The sequence below is a fragment of the Heterocephalus glaber genome, unplaced genomic scaffold (genome assembly GCF_053883595.1).
Source record: "Heterocephalus glaber isolate CG9 unplaced genomic scaffold, H.glaber_assembly_v1.0 deba00001509, whole genome shotgun sequence".
NCBI lineage: Eukaryota > Metazoa > Chordata > Mammalia > Rodentia > Bathyergidae > Heterocephalus > Heterocephalus glaber.
In genome coordinates this window covers 41,609,134-41,634,174 of record NW_028258325.1, presented here as the reverse complement: position 1 = coordinate 41,634,174, position 25,041 = coordinate 41,609,134, and the positions used below count along the sequence as shown (strand labels likewise).

Here is a 25,041-nt window from a genome sequence, read left to right as displayed (position 1 = left end):
ATAGTTCTTCTATATACCTCTAATTTTCATATCTGGACCATTAAAAAAATCAAATAAAAGTTTATAATTTAGGGGGATTCTGTACATTGATACAGCAATGACACAAAATTTTATTTGAAAGTAAAAACAAAAATGTTTTAAAAACAAGGTTTTCATTCTATTCTCTCTTCCCCCAAGGCAACCATTTATTAGAGTTTCTTTAAAAGCCCTTCCCAAATAAGTCACCTATGGAACTCTATATACAAAGAATATGTATTTACTTAATTTTTCTATATTTGTCCTGGCAATTCTCTTTGGCTTTCCAGGTATACATAATTTAATCATTTCATCTTCGATGAATGAGCATTTTTACCTCTTCCTTCCCAGTATTTATGTTCCTTGCTTCTTCTCTAATAGCACTGGTAACTTCTACAACAGTGGCAAGTAAGACCAGTGCAACTCTCGAGTCTCATTCTTGAGTCAAATGGAATCACTTAGCATTTTATCATTTGATACACCGTCATCTTTGGGTTTGAGAGTGCACATATTACACACACTACACATTAATCCATTCACATTCCACTGAATTCACAATAAAAAAGATACAGAATAAAATAGAAAGATACATACAAAGTGAAATAAACAGAGCAAAAAAGAAAGCCACTTCTCCCTTCCTTTACCAGTTAGGCGTGTATACTCCAAGACTTTTTTGCTATGTGTTTATGTCTAGGAAAATACATAGTAAAGAGCAGTTTTTAAATGTTTATCTTTCACACACAAGGGTTCATGCTGTGCCTACAATTTTACCCCTTGCTTTTGTCGCTGTACCAGGTATTCTTCCCGTGACAGTACTCACACATCTGCTTTATTCTTGTTAGCTGATACTTTTTACATTACTCCATTACATGTGCATGTGTATCTGTATTGACTGTACTTGAGTTTTCCATACCATTTCACCAGTGGAAAATCCTGAGTCTTGGCAACTAAAGATCACTCTGATAAGGAAGCACCCATCTATTCCCATTTTGCTAAGAGGTTTTGCTTTTAGGAATAGATTTCTTTTCTTTTTTCTTTTTTCTTTTTGGTATCTACTGATCCCATTGGGAAATGGATGCATAGAGCTTGGGGGGAAAAGTTACTCAACATTTTTAAAAATTCCTCAAGCTCTTCCAATTGGAATTTACTCTTGAACTTAACACCATCACCACTCCCTCACCTATATCGTTCACCTGGCTTGCCTGTCTCCCAGCGTGCTGTCCCCTTCTGGTAACCTCCAACCTGGCTATTGCCTATTCTTTCCACCCACATCCATTTACAGTGGTAATGCTTCTTCACTTTCTAGCCAATTTGCTACACTGCGAAATGAACTTGAGCACAGCCACATGGTAACCCTTGAAGATAGGTTTGCTGAAGTACATTCTGCAGTGGTAATGTAAGTTATTATTGCCTTTTCTTTTTCCAAATTTTATGCAGTTATCTTTGTATTTCTTATGAACATGTATCTGTTATTACAAATGCACATGATTCCAGAGTTTGGGTCATGTTTGACTGCCAAAAGTACATTTTATTCTAAACATTAAAATACAGATTGCCAATAAGCATTATTTAAAATCTACCCACAATCCTGCCATCTAAGACTTTTTTTCTCATTATCTTTCCTATGTACACATTTTAAGTCTAGCTGTAAACTTACTGTTCACTGGGACCATGGCTATATTTTATAGCATATTCATCAATTCCTACATACAATTAAGGTAATTATCTTTGTCAAGCAAGTTAATGAATATGCTATTGACTAACACAAAGTGGTCTGTAAGTAGGGTTTGAGAGAGATGGTTAAAAACAAATAAAAATTCATAAGCTATGAAGCACAGTGGGTGACAAGAAACTGAAGGTACATTTGGAAAGGCAAATATACTAACAAAATCTATTTTTTAAAAATGACCAGGTGTGGTGCCACACACCTATACTCTCACTGAGGCAGGAGCAATGCTGTGAGTTCGAGGCCAGCCTTGGCTACATAGTGAGTTCAAGGCTAACCGGAACTACATACCAAGACTGTTTCAAAAAAACAAAAAGCAATCACAGGCAAAGGGGCCTCAGTAGTTTTTGACATCTCTTCCTTCACTGTTAGGCAATTTTCATACTTCCTGCTACTTCCTGTGCTTAACTTTAGCACCCATTCCTGGTCCCTACTCTCATTTCATAAACCCAAAGACAATGCTGCTAAAGAAAGTAACCCAAAAGAGAGACTAAGGAACTACAGCTAGGACTTGCAGAACTAAGATGCCCTCCCAATATGATATATCCATTGTGAGCTTTAGTGTGACTGTAAAATCAATGCTGGCACCTGGGTATTTGGCTTAATTTATTCTTACATATAGCTCAGAAAGTAGAAGTTATTTGGTAAATTATTTATGTAAAACTGTTTATTTTCATTCCAATGAAAAATTTGAGTCCCAGTTTCAGATAGCTATCTAGATGATACACTCTGTACCACCTCAATCAATTCTACCTCAACTCACAGAGAACTGAAGTACCACAGTGAAAAAGGGAGGAAACCTACAACCAGAGAACAGGAAGAGGCCCAGGAGGAGGGGCTTATATCAAATTTGGGAATCAGTAACTGAGTTAAAAGGGATTTTTAAAAAGTGAGAAGCTACATCTTAGAATGTACAGAGGAGGACTGAGATTAGCCAGAGGCTGGAATGAGCTTGGCTCATGGGGCACCACAGCAGAGGGCAGCATGAGAAGCAGCGCTGAGTGAGAGCTCTGGAAGGAACTAAGGTCCGGTCAGGTGAAACAACTGCATTCACTCCAGTTCCTATCACTGCCGTATTCGTTTCACTCCAGCTTAGAAGGCAAGGAGTCTGCGCTCATCCTCAGCTCAGACCAGCTGGCTCGCTCCTAAGGAGAAAGGCCCAGACATGGGGCTCAGCCCTTCTTCACGTGGCCTCACAGCCTACACCCACAGATGCAGCTCACAGTACACCCTGTCAGTCATCCTGCTTCTTCTCCCAGCTTGCCTGTCTCAAATAATACTGGTCTACACTTCCAACTCATGGAGTGGCATATTCAAAGTAAAAGCAGGGCCAATTGGGGCTTTCAGTAACTCCCAACTCCCTACTGTTACCTTATGATACACAAAAAGCAGCAAAAGAAGGAAAGGGATTAAAGAGGTAAGGAGGGATGGGCACATCTACACGAACTTCTCATAGGGATGAATTACAAGCAATTACCCAGCAGGGACCTCCAAGGAACTGAAATAATGTGGCTTAACTTTTATTCTAAAATGTGACCTTTCTGCAGGAAAAAAAAAAAAAAAAAGCAAACAAAAGAAAATTCTACCCTGCTCTCTTTTTTTTAAAAAAGATGTTTACATTTGCTTATTACAGAATACACATACAAAAAAGTCAAAATAGCTGTGCTACTTTGGTGGTGTTCTCTTTAAAATTTCCTTTATAGTACATTTTCATAAAATAAGTGTTAAGTGTTAATATAGGAAAGCAAAAGATCTTATCAAAGTAATAGGAATAAGGAAACATTTTTTCATTTTCACCACCCATTTCCTGAGTCCTTGGCAAAGTGTCAACCACTTTTACTAGGATTACAAGATGCCTTCAAGAGATTCATGTTCTGATAAAGTAAACATGAAAACAGATAAATTCCAATACCATGTAAGTGTCTGTACTAGTGACTACATCCTTTGAACAAAATCTAGTTGAAACTAATGAGAATTCAGTAGAAAAATACTGGAATTATCTCACAAAAATCTGTAAGTCCAAAGAAAAACTAAAGAAATCAGGATTGTATTCTTTCAAATCCACCAGAAAAGAAAGATGCTCTTCTCTCAGTTTCAATCTGAAAATCTCCAAAAAAACTTTGGTTTCCCTGGACCAATATCTTCCATGCAAGGCTCTTATCAGAAAAAGGGTGGAGTGAGGATGGGGGGAAATGACCTGATCAAGCCTCAGGAGTAAATCCTCATCTTGATACTCAATAAGAAGGGACCAAAACAAGTTATGCACAAAGTCGTAAAGGAGTACAAGAAAGGCTATTAAGCTAATTAAGGGGCTTAAGCTATGCAATCATAAGTACAGTCATACTTTAATACAGAATTAAATTGCCAGGGACTTAGCTCAGTGGTTTTGCTGCCTGCTACACAAGCGTGAGGACCCGAGTTCGATGCCCAGTATCAAAAAAAATATATATATATATGTGTATATATATATATAGAATTAAATGGTTAGCATTTAATACAGGTTTTTCACTGATCAATAAATCTGAACTAAACAGTTATCAGATGGAAACACAGAGAAAAGCATCCCAAGAAAGGGACAGTGAGTTACCATTTATCCCATATGTAGCAGGGGTTTTTAAGCAGAGGCAGAAGTGGGGATATCATTAGATGACATGTCTGATCTGTGTACTCTTTTTTTTTCTCCCCCCAAAAACAATAAGAGACACATGGAACCTGATTTAGAACAGAGACTAATGACAAAAAAAAAAAAAAAAAAGAACACCAATTTGCAAGTTGCTAGAACAGTCAAATTGATAGGCCTTGAAAGGGCCTGAAATAAACTGAGGAAGAAGAAAGGGCAAAGAGCCTATAGCTCAAGCTTTACCTAAAAATTTTTCTTTTTCTCTTTTTTACAGCATTTAGAGTCACAACAAACAAGCCCTAGACTGCAATATTATATTATCCAACTAATTATAAGGTGCAAAAACGAACCTGAATTTAGGACATTTTAAGTGACAAACATTTTCTGCCAAATGTTAAAAAAATAAAATAGACACTTGATAATAAAGAAATTCCACTGCATTACATGAGGGTTCAAAACCAGCAAAGCTTATTTTAACTTCAGTGCTTAAACCAAATAATTACCCATTATCAGTGATCTAAATAGGTTTCCTAGCAATCCAGAGTATTTCTCCCAAGTGTGTTTCATCTTTTCAGTTCCCTTCTAATGTTCTGAATTCTTTGGCTTAGCTACTGGCTATAAATAGAACATTTAGTGATTCGTTTCAATTCTTCTGCTTTTCTCCCCCTACAGAGGTATAAGCACACACCAAACACATACATATATGCGCTAAATCTGAAAGTACACAATTTTACATTCTTTCACCTCCATGAAGAATGGATAGATGGACTGACTGACTGATCTTTGGTGCTGGGGAAGTCTTCCCACTGAGCTATATTCCTAGCCTTTTGTAATTTTCTATTTTGAGACAGGGTCCCATTAAGTTGCCTAGGCTGGGCCTGAATTTATGATCCTCCTGCCTTAGCCTCCCAGAGTGCTGGGATTCTAAGCATGCACCACCTTGCCCAGCTTAAGGTACTTCTTATTCTTCCCAGGATCAGTCTTACATGCTGTAAATGATTACCTACCTGCATATTCATAGAACCACTCTAAGCACCGCTTACTTGAGAAGGCCTCTTCTTCAGTCTTAATTCTAGTCGAATCGTATTTTCGATACATGCTAAAAATTGAAAAAGCAGTTTTAAGTTATTTGAGGATACTGAGTTCTTCAAAGTGGCAGATAGTTTTTAATCTTTTACCTAAGCAGCCATCTATCTAATCAGTATTGTAAATATAAACCTTTTACTTCCTGCATTTTCCACCTTAACCTTATATAACTATTATTGGAATAGTCATACCTTAATTTAGAATTAAACAGTAAGCACTTAATACAAGTTTTTTGCTGTTAAAAAAACATACAGAATTAAATAGAAGTTACTTGATATACTTTCTACCCCTCATCAGCCAGAATTAAATACAGAATGAAGTAAGAAAGTCTCAGGTGCTTTCTACTGTCAGATTGAGCACAAAGCACTGCCTAAAGAACCACCTGTCAATCACAGGCAACACAGAGAACATTAAACAAATAAAAAGAAACATCAATTCATGTCCAAGCTTCTTGGAAAAAAATGCAGGTGTAAAGGCTGACAAGACAAAGTCCCTCGGATGGCTCCCTGATTGCTGTAACCCTCTACGCCTAAGGACAAAGTAGAGAGAAGCCTGGCTCCTGCTGCCTTCATACAACTCCAGCGCTGTGGAGGAGCCAGCCTAATCTGGACAGCCATCAGCAGCTTCCTCCTGCAATTCAGCAGAAGCCCCTGAGCTCATACCCAGGGCTGAGGATGACAGCTTCCCCACACAGAGAGGGGAAAAACAGCAGTAGCTTTAAAACCATGACTTGGATATTAATATTATGAGTATACACATTTTAAACCATTATTTATATATAAATTACTTCTGTCCATAAACATGCTTTTATTTACATAATGTATAATATAAAAAATCATATACCGTATAATTTTTTCTTAGTGAACATTTATTCATGATCTAGATAATCACTAGATTATACATACACCTGATTAGAGAGTCTGGGGTTTATCATCAAAAAAAGAACATGGCTGACCCGAGTTCGATCCCCGGTACCAAAAAAAAAAAAAAAAAAAGAACGTGGTTATAGGGTGTTGTTACTGAAACTGCAAATCACACGTTTCATATTTCTTTTATAAGTGGTAGACATACTACCTGAAAATAAAAACTGGATACTGGCCAAACATTCAGTTATGCTTTAATGCTAGGCCTAGACATTCCTATATTAGCTCAAAGCCTATAATTAGTCAATATCCTGGAGGCCTTTGTATGATGCTGTATTTTTAATACATGTTTCACTGAAAAATATTCTACGTTAAAAATGGACCAAAACCATACAATGGAATACCACTGAGCAAAAAAAGACATATAATACTGATACATGCTATTATACAGGTGAGCCTCAAAGACATTATGCTAAATGAAAGTAGCAAAACACAAAAGACCATTTATATATAAAATGTTCATAAAAGGAAATCTTTAGTGATAAAGTATGGACTCAGGCTGCCTGGGGTTGTGAGTGGTAACCAAGATTAACTGACATCAGGCATGAGACTGGGCTGATGGAAATGTTCTAAAACTAGTTTGAAGTGATGGTTTGAAAGTCTTGGTTAACTTAAAAAAAAACACTAAATTGTATACTTTAAAAGTATCTTTATGGTATGTAAATAAAGTTGTTTTACAAAAAGAGATCAAGCCCAAGAAAAAAGTCAGAAACTACAATTCAGCTCCCAGTTTTTAAAGATTGTGGTTAAAAAAAAAGTGCTAAATAGGAACAAAATGCCATATGATTTTTACAATTTACAATTCCCCAACAGTAACATCCACACTGAAAAGATCAAATAACATGGCTCAAAAAAAAAACCCCAAAAAAACAAAACAAAAAAAAAAACATGGCTCTGTAAAACTGAAAATCACTAGCCCACAAACTGCTGGTGATTGATTATCTTTTAAATAGCTTGAGATACAAAGGGTGGCATTATTTTCACATTTTCAGAGTTTGTCTCTCTATCCCTCCAACTGAGTTGTAGAAATGAACTATCACCAAGGAACAGTTTTCATCTAAATCCCCTTGATTTATAGATGTGGAAATCCCAACCCATTAGTAAACTGACTCACAGAGCCAGAATGGGGAAAGATGGAAAGGCAGAGAAGATTAGACTATGTTTTCCTTGGGTTTTTTTTTTTAAAAAGAACCTGTCATGATAGTATATGTCTATAGTCCCACTACTTAGGAGGCTGAGGCAGGAGGAATTCTTTAAGTCCAGGATATAGCAAGACTTCATCTCAAAAAAGGAGGAAAAGGGCCAGGGATTTAGCTCAGTGGTTCCGCCACCTGCCTCGCAATCACAAGGATCCGAGTTCAATCCCTGGTACCAAAAAAAAAAAAAGAGGAGGAAAAAAGGAGAGAGAGGTAGGAGGGAGAGAGGTGAAATAATAAAGATGCCTAAAATAAACATACAGTCCTTTGGAGTTAACAAAATTAACAGTTCAATTATCTGAAAGGGAAGTGGTTTAACGGTTTTGTTTTTTGAAACTTTTATCAAATTCTCGCCCATCTGAGAATAAACCCCAACATGGCTAACATTCCACAGAGATATACTTGGCACAGGTGCAGTGCTCCAGCCCTGTGGCAACAATAGTGAAGGAGACCCTCTGAAAGAATAGACACCAATTCTGTGGTCTTCAACAGGCACAGAGGCTTTCAAAGGAAAAACTAATGGTACCCTAGTTTTGGTGGATGAGTGAGTAGATTACAATAAAACTGATTTTTAAGAACTCAAATTACCTATTTTGTTTTCAGGTTTTATAAACCCAGACATAAAATAAGCACCACTAAATAATTACAATTTGAAAGGTCAACTGGAAGAACCAACCAAAACAATGTTCCAGCTGGCATCTGAATACTAAGATGACTTAGCCTACATTGAATGGACATATGTATTTTCAACACGCATGTCATCAATTTGCAGCTTCAGCAACATACCTATCATGTCTACTCTTCTTGGCAGATAAGTCATCTCCAGAGGCAGGTCTTCTCTTTTTCCTTGGGGGCATCACTTTACTAAAGCAGTCTGAAGAACTGCAAGATCGCAGGCTTCCTACAGAACAAATTCAGAGAGCACAAAATTAAAGCATGCCGCATGGTAACTCTCTCAAGCAGTAATACTGATGAATTAGAAACATCCATGCCTTGTACTACAAAGGGCTTAGCTGTTGTCAGAAAATGCTATAAAGAGAGAAAATGGTTTTCAGTTCCTCTTTGAGAAAATAGTCATGAAATGAACCTAGCAATGACACAAGCAAGGAAATTCTCCCCACCACCCCAAATCACACTAGAAAAAGAAATGAATGAAATTTCTATTTAGGCTCCAAAAGTCTAACGGAAATCACCTGAACTTTCTGCTTCTCCTACACGACAGTGTTCCTTCATGCCTAACTGTCCTACCATCATATTTATGCACTTCATGAGGCAAGGCCACCTCAACCAGTAACCTTGACTCAAATACACACAAGCACATCAGTCCTAACACAGGCTCTAAATAGAACAAAAAACAAAAAAGCAGGACTTGGATTTCTTGGATGTAGAAGTCTGACTTGAACATGAACAAAGTTTCTCCAATAGCCTTTGTTGTTTCTGCTTCTGGAAGAACTCTGCCTCTCTTAGTCCAGGATTATAGTCAGGAAGCATAACTTCCATTTGTTAAAAGGTGTTAAAATTTAACAAAAGACAATAATGACAACATCAAACACTTACTGAGAACTATTGAGCCAGGCCCTGTTCTTAACACCTGCGTGTATTAACTAAGCTAAAGGCTCATAACAAATCTATGAAGAAAAAAAAAAATCACTGTTGTCTCAGATAGGCAAGAAAATGAAGCAGAAAGAAGTTAGGTAAATGGCAAAACTGGGATTCAAACCCAGGCAGCCTTGCTTCAGACTGTCTTAAACCATTATAATTTACAAGACAATTAAACATCTCACTTTGGCATAAGTGCTATCAGAACTGTCATTTAGTTCCCACAATAACCCTGAATGACAGGTAGGGCAAAGATAATTATCTGTAACAGACAGGAAAACCAAGGATGAGGCATTTAGGTGACTTTCTAAACCCACACCCTTTGGATGAATTCTAGGCCACACATCTTTCCTCTTTCCTTTAGCCCTTGGCTGAAGGCCCTGGACTCTCCGTGAGCAGTGTGGACAGGACAGCATGTGAAGGTGCTAGGGTTCAGTGACCTACACTGTTACGGCTTGTGTTTAGATGTCCCCCCAAAGCCTCATGCTCTTCCAGAGGTGGTTGAATCTAGAGTGTGTGATGGACTCGAGGTAGGGCTAGGCCTGAAGGCACTGGGATTAAGGGTGTGAGCGCTACCCACCCTAAGCAGGCTGAATAAAAGAGGGAGGAAGACACTGGTAAGCCCCTCTTGTTACCTTTGCTACTATGTGGCTGCCATGTTGTTTCTCCTCTGCCATGCCTGTTTGTCATCCCTGTCTTGAAGCCAGTTGACTATGGACTGAAACCTCTACTAATACATACACACAATGAGCGAGCTCCAACTCCAGCTAACTGTGATCTAGGCAACTACTAACCTATTCTGGCTCTCTTGTTCATCATTTGAGGGATGGGAATGATGATATCTATCAGCATTTTCAGAAAGAAAAACATCCGTTCAGTAAATGCTTGGCGCTAACCACTGGGTTTAGGTACATGCATCCCAGCAGCAATGCCAGCTCTCAGCTTTGTCCACTGCCACCATTGTGAGGTCATGAAAACAGACTCTGGAAGCAGAGAACTGAGGAGAGACCCCTGGGGAATGGATATTCAAGGGGCTGGAAAAGGTGATAACCTCGACAGAGAAAAGCCAGGCTGTCCTCTCAGTTCCACCACACACAGGTCCATCAGGAAAGGAAGGCTCACAGAGCATTTAGCAAACAGTGTGGATGGGTAGACACAGTGACTATAAACAGCTCTTGTCAAGACACTAGCTCTGAAGGCAAGGGAAAACTGGTCAACTGAAGCCACAACCCTGTTCAAAGATCAGGCTTGGGACCTGAAACCTAGGTTCTAGACTTCTGCCATCATGACAAGTTCCCAGGGTGATATGCTTTGGGGAAATACCAGGCAAAAGTATTCCTTCTGAAAGGAGCTCAAGTGATTGGCCAAATGAGGCTCCAACCCTAAGGTTACAGTGGACAAGACCTGTGCTCACACAGCTTGTCCCCTCAGCCCAAATACAAGCAGTCAAACAGGTGATGTCCAGCCACATTTCCAGGAGCCCATCTAGACCTGTCCTTCCAAGGCTGGGAAGTAAAGGGTTCATCAGAGATACAAAGCAGCCTTTCGTGCCTCTCACTACAAAAGCAGGGAAGCCGAGCGTAGTGGTACACCCCTGTAATCCCAGCACTTGGGAGGCTGAGGCAGGAGAATTGCTGTAAATCTGAGGCCAGCCTAAGCTAGATTGTGAGTTAAAGACCAGCCTGAATTACATAAATGAGATCCTGTCTCAAAAACCAAGCAAACAACCTCCCCGGCAAAGCAGTGAGAATTCGAAGTGTCAGAGAAAGAGCCGTCCACACCTACACGCCCCACTCATCTTCCCTACAGTGTCTTATTTATAAACAAAACTAAAACATATGAAGAGATCCAAAGATCTGGAGTGACCCAGGCTTTTGCAGGCTGCCAACATAGAGGAACGGGATTTATCCTTGTCTACTAAGACATCAGACGGGGCTTGCAGAATGAATAAGTATGCCCCGCCTAGTTGTGAAATCTGTGATACTGTCGGGAAATGCAGAGGATGTGTAACACCTGGAGTGTGCTTCTCCCTCTTCCTCCCTGGATGCGTTATTTGTGAAAGAAAGGCATTTTCTTCCAAGCGCAGTCATGGTCTCTGAGCATCTGGCCTAGCAGTAGCCTGTCCCCATCTGCAAGTATCTGCAGAACAGAGGAAAATGCACTTATCTCCTCAGTCCATAGGAAATGAACACTTTAAAATAATGTCTTCTCCAGTAAAACTTAATACTAGCTTCTCTACCATCTGTGTCTCCATAAACACTGGTTTAATGTCTGGCTTTCTCTGAATCCCACTTGTCAAGCACAGCATGTTTTTGGTGAACCAACAAACATCGTAAGTTAAGCAACATTTTTTTTCCTTAATGCTTTCTGTTTAAAGTTTCACAAATCATTTTTTCTTGCATCTGTGTAAAATCTAACTCATTTTTGAAACATCCCAAATTTGGCTACTTATTCTTTCATTTATTCAAAACTTTTATCTCTTAGCTGAGACATGATTCTCTTTTAAACTAAGTGACTGTTACAGAGCCAGTTCTCACCAAAATGCCAAGTCTATTCACTATTCAGCCTCCCCGATGTCCACCACAGTTCAGCATTCTTGACACGCCAGGCTTGCGGCCAGCACCTCACAGGAAGGATGAGGCACTCAGTTCCAGGGAACCAAGTGTCCAAGGGCCACACAGCTCTGCTCTTCCAAATACAACCACTCTAGGACCCAAGCTGACAGGAAAAGTTTCACTACTGAAAAAACTACGCTTTAATGTGAAGGAAAAGATGTTTACTTAATGACTTGCCAATATGAACTAAATCAATAAACACAGAGCACCTAACTAAGGCTACTTGCCCCAAACTGCTCCCTTCCCTCACTTATCAATCAATCCTAACTGAGCAAGAACAACTAAGATTTTTTAAGTGTACATGTAAAGGTTTGTAGTATCTTGGTTTGCAGTATCCTGTTCATTTCACTTGTGCACACAGCAGCTTAATACAGTATCTTATAGTAAAAAGATATTTACATTACTGAGCCATTCAGTAGACTTGCAATAAATACTTGTATAAATGCATTCCTAAAACATGCATAAATCAAATTCTGCTTAAAAATCAGAGTACATTTCCAGAACTTGAAATATCTGTGACTAGATAATACAACATCATTTTTGACTTTTTATCCCATCTGTCAGCAAAACAAACCCTTGACTGTAAGTTTCCTGCCAGGCAGAATTTTTTTAAAAAAATAAATATAAGGATGTTTGCTTCTTTAAAAAATTCAATGGCAAGTTTTTTTAATAATAAAAATATTGAAATCTAAACAAATGTTTACAAATTTATTTGTATCATTGAATTTTGACTCCACTGATTCAGACTTCTATCACTTAATCTATTTCAATTACATAAACAAGATCCTATCTCAAAAAATTTAAACTATATCCGGTATCTTTAAACTATAAAAAAATAGGAAGCAAATACAAGCGAGAATATTATGAAATATTTGTTTCATTCAGAGAATGGGCTACAAATTATGTGATATAGGTAGAGGCAAAATATCCAGACTGATGTTTTGCTACATTAACAATGATTAGAAAGGACTTTTTCCCCCCCAGTACTGGGGATTAAGCCAGGTAGCCTCCTGCAATGGAGGAAACAGTCTACAGCTGAGCTACGTCCCTAACACAAACTACTTCTGAAGTTACTATCTTCACCAAACAGGGGTTTCTAAAACTTCTACATGGAATGGATGATGCAACTCAATCCATCCACCCTTCACCAGAAGCTCTTAGTATGGTGTTGGCTCTATAGGAAGCAGTACTCGAGGGTTATGATTTGAATTCAGGTTAATTTCATTCTATTTCATCATTTCGAGAGAACAAATCTTTTTAATTGACCATATTTTCAAATAAACCAGTCAATAAATATCTGTCTTTCTTCCCACATTAAAGAACTATAAATACTGCCAAAACTGTACAAGAGGTCAGTCCTAGTACTTAAAAAATATCCAAGAAAATAGAGTTTAAAGGGCAACTTGAGTTCACCTAGAACAGATCTAAGGCCCTTCAATGTCCAGCCGGTCTGTTGTTTTGATATTAATTTAACTAAACATTTTACCCGGGGGGGGGGGGTCTGTGAGGTGGTTCTTGCTATGTAGACCCCAAGCTGGCACTGAACTTATGGTGATCCTCCTGCCTCAGCCTCCCCAGTGCTGGGATTATAGGCATGCACTAACAAGCCCGGCCTCACCAGTGCTGGGATTATAGGCATGCACTAACAAGCCCGGCTCTAAATGTGTTACCTGTTTCCTGTTTTTTGTTTATTTGCTTTTTTTTGAGACAAGGTCTCATATGTAGTGCAGGCTGGCCTTAAACTCAAGTGATCCTCCTGCTCAGCCTCTCAAGTGCCAGGATTACAGGCACGAACCACCACATCCCCCTTCAAAATGTGTTACTCTTAAATGATGCCTGGGTAGGTGCCCACCTCCTCTATATATTTATAAAATATACATTTAAAAGAATACGTGTAAGTACATATATACTTGTCATTTTGCTTTATTGGCCTCAGTAAAATGAGTCCCTGTCAGAATTAATTTCCCATAAGACACATCAACGGGTGCCCAATTTCCAATCATCCCAAAACTAGAGGTTTACAGAATTAGAAAGTGTTTCTCACTTTTCCAGACTTAGAGCAAATGCATGTTCCAATATAAAAATCTTAATTGTCTAATTTTTCATTTCAGTGAGCTTACTATACCATAGCCGTGTTTCACTTAATAACAATTTACATGGCTCATTCTGCCACTTTAGTATTTTTATATAGCTACTTCAACTCATTCCTCCCTGGACAATGTCAGAAAGATTTAAATAATTTAAGTTGATAAATAGGCTGCGTTTAAGACATCTTGCCAGTACCTAATAACTTATTTCATTTTCTTGAACAGATCACTCACTGAAATGCTTGCTTGAGTGAAAAATACTATCTAAATGCACAAATTTTTATCCCACTATTTAAGACAAAAGAAATCTCTTTTCCTTTCCCCCTAAATAATGTTAAACTTCTGACATCTATCATCTTCCTTACACTTTTTGTTGTTGTTCTCTCTGTCTGACATTTTCAATTCATCACCTCTACTTTGGGCTACTTCTGTAAAATTAACTACTATTTCCAAACAAATTCCAGAGTGGGTTTGGCTCTTCCACTTGCAATAATTCTAGATGCTGCTGAAACACCTGTTGGGCTACCTTGCTCTGATTTCCAAAGAGCAAAAGTTTTACATTGTATGGGAGTAACAAGTTATGCTATTGGAGGCAAAATATTAATGAAGTAGACAACTCTAAGCAAAGATTAACACTAACTGACACCGGCTGAACATTTATGAGATACAGGGCCAGCGTGTCACAGACCAAACATCAGACATAGATGCTAACTCCAAAAACCAAACAATCCGCCTAAAGCCAAATGTACTTTTTTCTTTCATATTCTTTACAATTTAGTTATTAAAAATGTCACATTTCAGGTTAAACATTTAGATGTGAAATTTACTACAGTAAAATTAATCATTTAAATCAAAACTTCAGAACTAACTACATAATGTACAGGATTCAGAATTGAGAAGATTACCATAATTTAAAGAATGACAAACTAAAGTATCACAAAAACAAAATTGAGTTTTAAAAATTAAAACTAAGTTTAAAACACCCTTACAGCCCACCAATATATTTCAGAATGAAGAAATGAATGCTAAGTTAAAAAAACAAGCACATAACAAACATACCTACGCATAAAAATGTCTGAAATTGTCAATACCAAATAATGCGCTGGGAGAAAGGAGTAGGACAGTGAAACATGAGGAGGACCACCACTGTCCACTCCATTAGCTCTGTGCTTTTTAAAAGTCTCCAACAAGCACTGCTATGGCCCAAATGTTTGTACCGCGCCAAAATCCTCATGATGAATTCTAGTCCCTATGTTTTGGTACAAAGAGGTGGGGCCTTTGGGAGTCTTTAGGTCAGGACGGTAGAGCCTTCATGACCACAGTTAGCACCCTTCTAAATGAAGCTTAAGGAGCTGCCTCCTCCTCCCACTATGTGAGGACACTGCAAAAAGATGTACCCTCATCTTAGACTCCCCAGCCCCAAGAACTGTGAGGCAGGAATTTCTGTTGTTTATAAATTACCCAGGCTAAGGTGTTTTGTTTTGTTTTGTTTACAGTAGCCTGAACAGACTAAGGCAAGCATGGATTCATATATTATTGCAGTAATTTTCAAATTTTAAAACATACTAGAACAGTTTTTGCTAGCACCTTAATAACTTAGAAATCAAATGAACTTCATAATCGCTAACAGTTTAGAGAAACAGTATTCAAAATGTGGTCCCCAGACCCACTGCATCATCATTCAGGAGCCTGTTAGAAATGCAAACTCTGGGTGCTCACCCCAAATCTAGAAAAGCAGAAACGCTGGAGGTGGATCCCAGCAGTCTACGTCTACGTTTTAAACAAACCCTTGGCAAAAGATTATAAGGCTGGCTAAACTAAGAACCAGAGGGCTAGAAAATAATTTATAATAATCAAGTTTCAATGTACCCACTCATAAATCCCCAGGATCTATATAAAACACACACGCACATGCATAAATGATAATCTACCTATCAAATCTTTTTTCAGCCCAACTTTACAAACATTTATAGAATACCTTTCAAATTGCATTACTATAGCACCTTTTTAGTATAAACTACTTCTGTAAAGAGAAAAGGTGGATGGGGGTACCTTAAAACCATTAGAGAATCCCAGGAATTAAAGTGCTTTGGCATAACCAGAGTCCCAGAATAGACTTCCTACTTCTAGAAAAGTGCTATAACATGGCTGCCTTCACTACACTCTGATGGACGTCCTCAACATCCTGTAACATCCTGTTAATGGAGTGTAAAGCATGTGTGGCTAGTATGTCTCATAATTTTATATTACATTTACTTAAAATTAAGTAGTGTTAGCATTTACAGATACCTGTTTGGTGATCGTCTTGGCCAACGTCTTCTGTTAGATTCTGTAAGAAATACCTTTATTATTACCAAGAATCACACACTAGACAACCAAGTTAAAATTCAGTGTTTTCAAAAGCAATTGGTTTCTACGTTTTAATTTTTTTTATCAAATACACTTGCACAAAATGACCAAACAGTTGGCAGTTTATCTTTAAAAAGATTGACTTACTAGCTTATTAAGGGTGTGGTAGATCTTATGAATATTTGCCAGTGTTGAGAGATGAGAGTTCAGCTGAAAGTCTTTAAAATAAAAGAGAAAATTGGGTGTCATTTATTTCCAAACCAGAAAGTCTGTTTTAAAAAGCTCAAAAGTGAAGATAAACAAATGTTTTGATATCTTAATTAATTTGAAACTTGTAAATAATAATGTGCTGCTACTGTTGTCTCAGAAACAAAGACTGACAAGTGAAATTTTCAACTAAATGTTAAAGTTCATGAAATTTTCGTGTGAATTCTAAGATAAAATGGAAATCTCAGTAGCTATAAAATCCTGCCAGCAGTGAACTTGAACTTAATAGAAAGATATAAACAAATAGAACAAGCCATGCAAATAGAAGACATATCTCAACTGAAATGTGTTCACTTTCCCTTCCCTTGAATTTCTGGTACAATATGCAAGCTCCTGGCAAGAAAATGATAGAAAAGCACCCAATATTCAGTATTTCTTACAATAAATGTATTTTGTAGTCAATTATATAGCACAGACAGCAAAACCAGCATCTTTGCCCCTCCCCCCATTAAGCAAACAGATAAATCAAAGAACTGTCCTGCAGGCTCCCAGTCCTCCAGGCCAGAACCCAGCAAAAGCCTTCAGTTACTTGCAGGCGCTGCAATGCTGAAGTGGGCCACAGAAGCAGAAACCACACTCCCAAGGAAAGAGGCCAGAACAAACAGTGCACCCAGGATTTAGCTCTACTAATTTCATACCCAAAAAGGCACACACAAAAGACAGATGAAGGTGTCCCATCCTAGAATTCTGAACATGAAACTGTAAATAAATTGTTGGGTTTCTGAGTTTCTCATGTCAAATGTTTTTATAAAGTATGCTTACATCAGACTATACCAATAGGAGGTGAAAGTTTATGAATAATTTCAAGCAGTAGGGGTCAAAGCTAGGGCTTCATGTATACTAACCAGGCAAGCACTCTATCACTGACCTACATATATCCCCAGCCCAATTTCAATAGTATCATAAATATTAGTATAAAAGTGACCCTGAAAATAGATTGTAACTCTCCAAGTTATACCATTCTGATAGAGAAAAAAAAAGTCACCTTTCACTGGAATATTTTATTTGGGGCATGTATCATACACAAAAAACCCAAAGAGCAGATGTTCCCAAATGTTGTCCGTACTGGGATGGACTCTCTGGGCTGCTACAGTGAATCTGGAAAGCAAACTGGCTTCCAGGCTCCTAATTAGAAAGGTTTACTTTCACTTTTAAAACTTGCTGAGAATCCAGCAGTGGATGGGCCTCTAGGGCAGAGGGGCCTGTAGAGCAAAGGGCCCTAAGGCAGCAGAACCATTCCCATGGGGGCAGCAGGAGCAACACCCATATTTATACAAGAACCTATTCAAAGTACTGATGTGGCCAGCCAGGTACAGCCATCTAGAATAATCTAAAGAACAAGTATTTGTGATTGGGTGAAGCCAAACCAAGGCCTCAGGTTCTAAACAGACCTCAGATATAGGCACGTGTTCACTGCTGGCATCTGAATAGTCTAGCCATGATTAAGATAAATGACAAGGGTGAGAAAGGAACCCTTCTCCATTGTTGGTGGGAGTGCAGACTGGTGCAACCACTGTGGAAATCAGTATGGAGATACCTCAGAGAACTAGGCTTAGAGGTCCCATTTGACCCAGCTATCCCCCTGCTCGTTATCTTCCCAAAAGAATTAAAAGAATCATACTACAGTGATATATGTGCACCCATGCTTATGGTAGCACAGTTTGTAATAAAGCTTGGAAACAGCCCAAGTGCCCATCAACTGGAAACTGAATAAAGAAGATGTGGGTTTTTTTTTTTTAATGGAGTACTACTCAACCGTAAAGAATGAGAAACTAGAGACATTTATAGCTAAATGGATGCCTATTGAGGCCACACTCTTAAGTGAAATAAATAGGACACACATGTGTAAATACCAAATAGTTTCTCTAGTGTGAGAAACTGAAAGTGTAAATAAGGATTAAAACGAATAATTCACAATTTGAAATAGGAAGAAAAGGTCTAAAGGGGTAGAGGAAGTGAGAGGGGAAGGGGAAAGGAAAAATTATGAAAAAAGAAAAAAATGGAAACAAAGTCTATGTAAATAGGGAAGGGTGGAGGGGGTGAAGGGCGCACAGGTAATGGGGAAAAAATAAGAACCAAGATACATCTTGTACAGCTACAAGCACCCAATGATGAATGTAAACATATACCTAAAATGTACCAATAAAAGAATTTAAGCAAAATATAATAATAATAAATAAATGACAAGGAGGCACAGAATCTATACCTTCCATCTTAAAAAGGTTCCATCACAAAAGAGGTTCAGGAAAGCATTTGGAATGGGTGTATGTATGTGTAAGTGTGTAATTACTCACATTTATATTTAATAAACACTGACGGGGTCTTTAAAGCCAACGCAACACAGCCTTCTCCTGATCTGCAAGAGGCTGTGAAGAGGTGAATTATCCAACTCCTGCATCCCCCCGATATGCTACCAAGCCATCTCCCTCTTTTTTACGTACTCTTTCGATTTAAAAATGGGAAGAGAAATTATACATTCTGTTTAAAATGTAAATTAAACTCTTGTGCTCCCCCAAATCAAAATCAAAAACTGAGACAACCTGAGGTTGTAGACTCTCTTCTCACTGAGGTCACAATGGGAGGACAGGAAGCTGGGGCCATCAAAGGCCAGTCCGGCTGACCCCTCCTACTATGCCTTTGTCATTTAACCTTTCTGCTGTTAATTCAACTGCCAAAATTCTCAGAATCTAAACAAACTCAAGTTGTTAATATGAACATGGGAGAAGTGGAAAAGGTAAGAAACATAAATTGCTCTCAATCTCAAATTCCAGGACTTCCACAAGTCAGCCTAACCCATACTTCCAAACCTCTCTCACCACCCCGTTCTCCAACTGCATATCCTGTTCTGCCATGGCCCTCTCCACTCCCAAGAGTTTGAGTACACACCCATGGGTGAATACACATACAGTCCCTCTGTCCTTGCCAAAAATACCACTTTGCTTTTACAACCTGGCCTTGGGGCCAGATAGCTGTTTTCAATCTCTGGTCTACCAGTTACTTAAGCTAAATCTTAATTTCTTCATCTGTAAAATAAGAATAGGAAACTTGTCCTTCATACTGTTACTGTAAGGACAAAAATATGTAGCCAGATCCCGATCACAATGCCTTGAACATAATAAAGTGCTCAATAAAAGCTATCAATTACTAGTGTTCTTGCTTATAAACACCTCCATGCTATTCAGCCATCTAAAACAGTTTCTACTTTATCTAGGTCCAGATCAGGCCCTGCATCAAAGACCCCAAAATCAGAGCTCTCTCTGTGACTGAAGTGTGTGGTCTGAGGCATATCTATAGCCTATCAGAGCAGTGCTGCATTTATACAGTGCCAACTCATGTTTATAATGATGCTGCACATAATTTCAACACGCTGGAAAAACAGGCGTGTTTTCATAAATATAGGGTTTTTTATTTTGTTTTTTGTAACTTGTTTGGGTTGTTTTGTTATTTTGTTTCTGTGCCCCAGGGATTGAACCCAGGGCCTCTGCACTGAGCTATATATATCCCCAGTCCTCCCCACTTTGTTTCCTTTTATTTTGAGACCTGGTCTTGCCAAGTTGCTAAATTGCTCAGGATGGCTCAAACTTGTGATCGTCCTGACTCAGCCTCCCAGATTGATGGACTTTCAGGGCATGTGCCATCATGTCCAGAAGTTTCACTTCAATGCTAACAAAAGGAAAAAGGTAATCTCAGCACTCTGGCAAGCTGAGGCAAGAGGAGTGCAAGTTCATGCCCAGCCTGGACAACTTAGCAACTCAAGACCCTGCCTCAAAATAAGAGAGCTGGGAGGTGGCTCAATGAGAAGACCCCAGGTTCAATTCCCAGTACCACAAAAAAAAAGTAAAATAAAAATGTTTTCTTTACAATTCACTTGGTATCTGTCAGCAATTAACAATTTCCATATCCAATCCCTACCACCACCACCCTATGACTACTATCATCATGTCACCTAAGGACAGAAGAAAAAGAAATGAAACCAAGAACCTGAGTAATCTTTCTTCTTTCACCAACATAAGTTAAAGTCGCTGGGTATGGTGGCATACACCTGTAATCCCAGTGGTTGGGAGGCTGAGGCAGGAGGATTGCCACAAGTTCAAGGCCAGCCTGAGCACAGTGTCAAATACAGCCTGAATTACATGGCAAGACCCTGTCTCAAAGCACTCCCCCAAAAAAAGAAGTTAAGGAGAAGACATGACTTTAAGGGGGGAAAAGAGCATTAAAAGATAAATTCACAAAGCTTTAACACATACTAGATTTATAGTTCATCTGTTCAGTGCTCAGGGCAAGTAAAAGACCTTGAAATCTAAAATAGATTTCATTCTTAAGGCATAGATGTTAAGGTAAAGATCAAATGCTTTACAGAAGCATTAACTGATTGAGAAAAATCTCCTGCTCCTATATTAATTCCAAAGGCTAAGTACTAGGTTAGGTCAAATGCATCCCATGATCCCATGGCTTCCCCCGGGAGAGCAGTGACTGAGTCTGACCACCCTGTGTGACAGGCATACTCCTCTATATTCCACATTAAAGGCTGCAACTAGCTCTGCAAACAGACACAGCCTACTTGATAAACAGCTTGCCTAAATTACCTTCTAGGCACTCTTAAAACTAATGCTGAAAGGGCATAAAACTGTCTCGTTTCACTTTAATCACTATTCACTGTAACCTGTACAGAGCAAAGGGAGGGAAACTAAACACCATCAGGAGGTCAGAGCTCATTCCCCTAACCACCCCAGCTCTATAACCCACAATATACAAGACTCAAAACTTCTAGGAATGAAACAATTATAGGTAAGTTCAAACAGTGACTGCAAACCAAATGAATCAAATTTAAAAGTTAACAGTCTTAATAATGACTTATTCCCACGAGGGTCAGAACCTAAACACATAAAAGCAAAAGGTCTTCTTAACAGTCATTTGTAAAATGTTAACTGGGAGAAGCTCTCAGTTATAACAGCAACAAAAAGCAATAATACATAGGAATAAACCAACATACAAGAGACAAAAAGAAACAAGAAAAGTTTACTGAAAGACATAAACATAAAAACTATATTCCTGGAATGGGAAGACTCAACATTGAAAAGCAATAGCTTCTTCCTTCACTAAACTACAAATTAAATACAATTAAAGTCCTACTCTGCTTGCTCTGTAGTTCTTCAACCCCTCAAAAAACAGGAAAATCAGGCAACCTTGACAGGCTAAAGTTTATGTGGAAGAATATGTTCGACATGCCAAGAAATTATTCAGAGTGGGGGAGAACTTATTCTATTATATCAATATATAATATAAAGCAGAAGTAGATAAATTCTCTGTAAAAGGCCAGATTATATGTATTCTAGGCTTTTGGGGCCTTTTTAATCTGTTACAACTGCTCAGCTACTGTAGCTTAAAAGCAGCCTTAAAAAATACATAAATACATTAGCATGGCTGCTTTCCAATAAAACTATGAAAACTAGGTGGTGGGCCAAATTCAACCTGTGGGCCAGTTTCCCAATGTCTGGCATAAAGGTACAGTTATTTAACAGTACAGTATGCATGCAAAAAGATAATTCAGTAAAAGGGAGTTTAGAGGCATGTCTGTATGTATGTATAAACATAATGTGATTAAACAGCATTTCAAATCAATAGAAATGAGATAATTATTCAGTAACAGAGGAACAACTAGCTAGCACATGAACAAACTAAAATTAATTCCAACCTCACCCAAAGTTACAGATGGAAGGGGAAGACATTCAAAGCAAAAGGAAACTTCTTCATGGGCACAGGCCCTGCACATTCTGCTTCTACCCATCTTACCAACAGAACAGGTAGGAGACAGGTAGGAGTACCTAACTTCCCTTTACTCATTCTGCTTAGCCACAGCCAGCTTCCTGCTGCTTCATGAACACTTCAAGCACACTCCCACCCCAGGGTCTTGGCACATGCTGTTCTCTTTGTCTTGAGTTCTTCTCCCCCCACAATAACATGGCTAGCTCTCACACTTCATCAGGTTGCCACTTAAATACCACCTCCTTACAGAACTTTGTCACACGATTAAGTCAGATCTCTTCTGTACTCTTTATCATGCTTTATTTTTCTTTACAGCATTAGTATCACCTCAAATTATACCATGTATTTGTAAACTGCTTATAAACTCCCCAAAGCCCAGAACTCATGTTTTGTCTACTACTGTGTCCCTAATACAGAACAGTAGCTCACACATATTAAGAGTTCAATAAATAAAATAGAGGCACAAAGGCACCAACACTTAAATTCGTATGTTCAGATAATTTCAAGTGATCTTCACATGTGGGAAGTGTCATGATAAGAGTCAGGAGAATGGCAAAGATTAGAAAAAGAAAAAAACAGAATCCTGCTTGAGAGTTTAGATTTAATGTCCTAAGAATATGTATTTCCAAGGAGATCACCAAAAGTTCTGCAAATGTAACAGCTAAACATGGCACATTCACACTCTGCTTAATGGAAACTTAACTACAACAATTTTACATAGAAATTCATGATTATGGTACAAGACTGTAAAGAAATTTTACCTTGGATGTGCCTGCTTCACCCAACTCTGCACAGCAGAATGCTGATGAAAGCTGAGGAACACTTCTGAGTTTGGGTGCTGCAGGAGGGCTCTAATCAAGAGTTTGATTAGAAAGATCATTCTAGCACAGTGGTGGCAAACCTATGGCACGCATTTTGTTTTTCTTTTCAGATAAAAGATGCTAATGTATGAGTTTTCTCGAAACTAAAACCTCAGTATTCAGGTTTAATTGCAGTGCTGGTACTTTGCAATAAGTGGGTTTTGGGGTATAGTTTGGGTGCTCGTCTCTAAAAGGTTCACCATCACTGCTCTAGAATAACTGTGTAGCACAGTTGAGGAAGACCTGGATTTAGAGTGGCCATTTATGGAGACAACTGGAAGTGACTGAGGTGGGAAATAAACGATCAGGGCCTCAAGTTAGACAGTAGCAGAAAAAGTAGAAGAGAGAACCTTAGTACACTAGATTTTTAGAAAATAGCCATTTGACTCAGGCAAATTCAACTTTATTCACTTGGCAAAAGGGGGAGAGGTTCAGATGTCATGTTAACTGTCCTCTCTCCTACTTAGCATGAGACAAGACCCAGTCACTCAGTTCCCACATGCCAATCTCATTTTATGCATCACAATGCTGTATGAGCCCAATATATAGAGGGTTGTGTTTGTCATAATACTTGGTCCCTAAATGTATTCCAGCTGCTTCAACTGGTACACAAACAATGAACCAGCAGTCTGTTCTAATGCAGGAGAAAGGAGCTGGTTGTGCTGAATTCATCCGAGGCAGTCTCCAGTGGGGGACTTTGCCATTACTTCCAATGGCTCTTTTTTGGGGGGAGGGGGTAGCACCAGGGATAGAACTCTGGACCTTGCACTTGTGAGGCAGGCAACGGAACCACTGAGCTAAATCCCTGGCCCTTCCAATGGTATTTTTAATACAGGTGATTTTTACCTTAAATATGAGCTTTAGAACTAATTTCTACATAAAACATGACCGCAAAGAAAATACCTATTAAATTGCATTGGGAAATGAGAGAAAGAGCTCGTGTTTCATGTCCTTGTGTCCAATTCTCTTCATGTTACTAACTCAAGCAGGATACCCAAGCTGGGAATAATTCACATCTTCAAATTGCTAAGCCAAAGCTACTCTTCTATTCTACCTTATTTCTAACAAGAGCAAAAAGATCTATCTTCACACTCCATAAAGGGAAAACGTATATCAGCATTTCCTACTCAAAGTTCTTAAGAATCAAGAATACAAACTTAAAAGTAATACTAAAGAAAATATTAAAACCAACTAAATCTAAAGTAATCTACCAACTTTCAACTTTTTTAAACAGAGAGGAAAAAAAAGACCAGAGCAGTAAGAGAAGAAATAAAAGACATCTAAATAGGAAAGGAAGAGGCCAAAATATGCCTCTATAGACATGTGATTCTATATACAGAAAAACCCAAAGACTCCACCAAAATATGGTTACAACTCATAAACTCAGTAAGGTTACAGGACACAAAAACAACACATAAAAATCAATAGCATTTGTATACACCAATAATGAAACTGCTGAGAAAATCAAAAAAGCAATACCATTTACGAAAGCTACAAAAAACCCCAAAAAACTCTAGGAATTAAATTTAACCAAGTGAATGACCTTTACAATGAAAATTACAAAAACCCAGATGAAAGAGATTGAAGAGGACACACAGAAAGACATCCCATGTTCGTGGATTGTAAGAATATTGTTAAAATGACCACACTACCCAAAGTGATCTAAAGGTTTAATGCAATTCCTATCAAAATATTAATGGCATTTTTCAAGGAAACAAAAAAAAAATTCAAAATTTGGATGGAACTACAAAAGACCTAAATAACAAAAGCAATGCTAAACAAAAAGAACAAAGCTAGAGTGATGGTGCATGTCTATAATGCCAGCTACTCAGGAGACTGAGGCAGGAGGGCTGTAGGTTCAAGGCTAGCCCAGGCAACTTAGCAAGATCTTGTCTCAAAATAAACTTTTTAGGCCTGGGGATTTAGCTCAGT

The 25,041-nt window shown here is 38.4% G+C and overlaps 1 protein-coding gene across 22 annotated transcripts in view; it reads right to left on the bottom strand.

The window, feature by feature from the left end:
* Dcun1d4 (defective in cullin neddylation 1 domain containing 4) overlaps window positions 1–25,041 on the bottom strand; it is an 80,894-nt gene that overhangs the window by 41,339 nt on the left and 14,514 nt on the right. For 16 of the 22 annotated variants that reach the window (XR_015441360.1, XM_013073979.3, XM_004849735.4 and 13 more), the window contains exons 2-5: window positions 16,364–16,434; window positions 16,157–16,196; window positions 8,353–8,467; window positions 5,369–5,460 (exon numbers count right to left, since the gene is read on the bottom strand). Coding sequence is in view for 21 of the 22 variants with exons in the window: in XM_013073979.3 (XP_012929433.1) it covers window positions 5,369–5,460; window positions 8,353–8,467; window positions 16,157–16,196; window positions 16,364–16,434 (318 nt within the window). In the remaining variant the exon portion in view is untranslated. Of the gene's footprint in view, window positions 1–5,368; window positions 5,461–8,352; window positions 8,468–16,156; window positions 16,197–16,363; window positions 16,435–18,777; window positions 21,375–25,041 lie in introns of those variants that run through there. The other 6 variants (XM_087187630.1, XM_087187627.1, XM_021262359.2 and 3 more) reach the window with 4 other exon arrangements.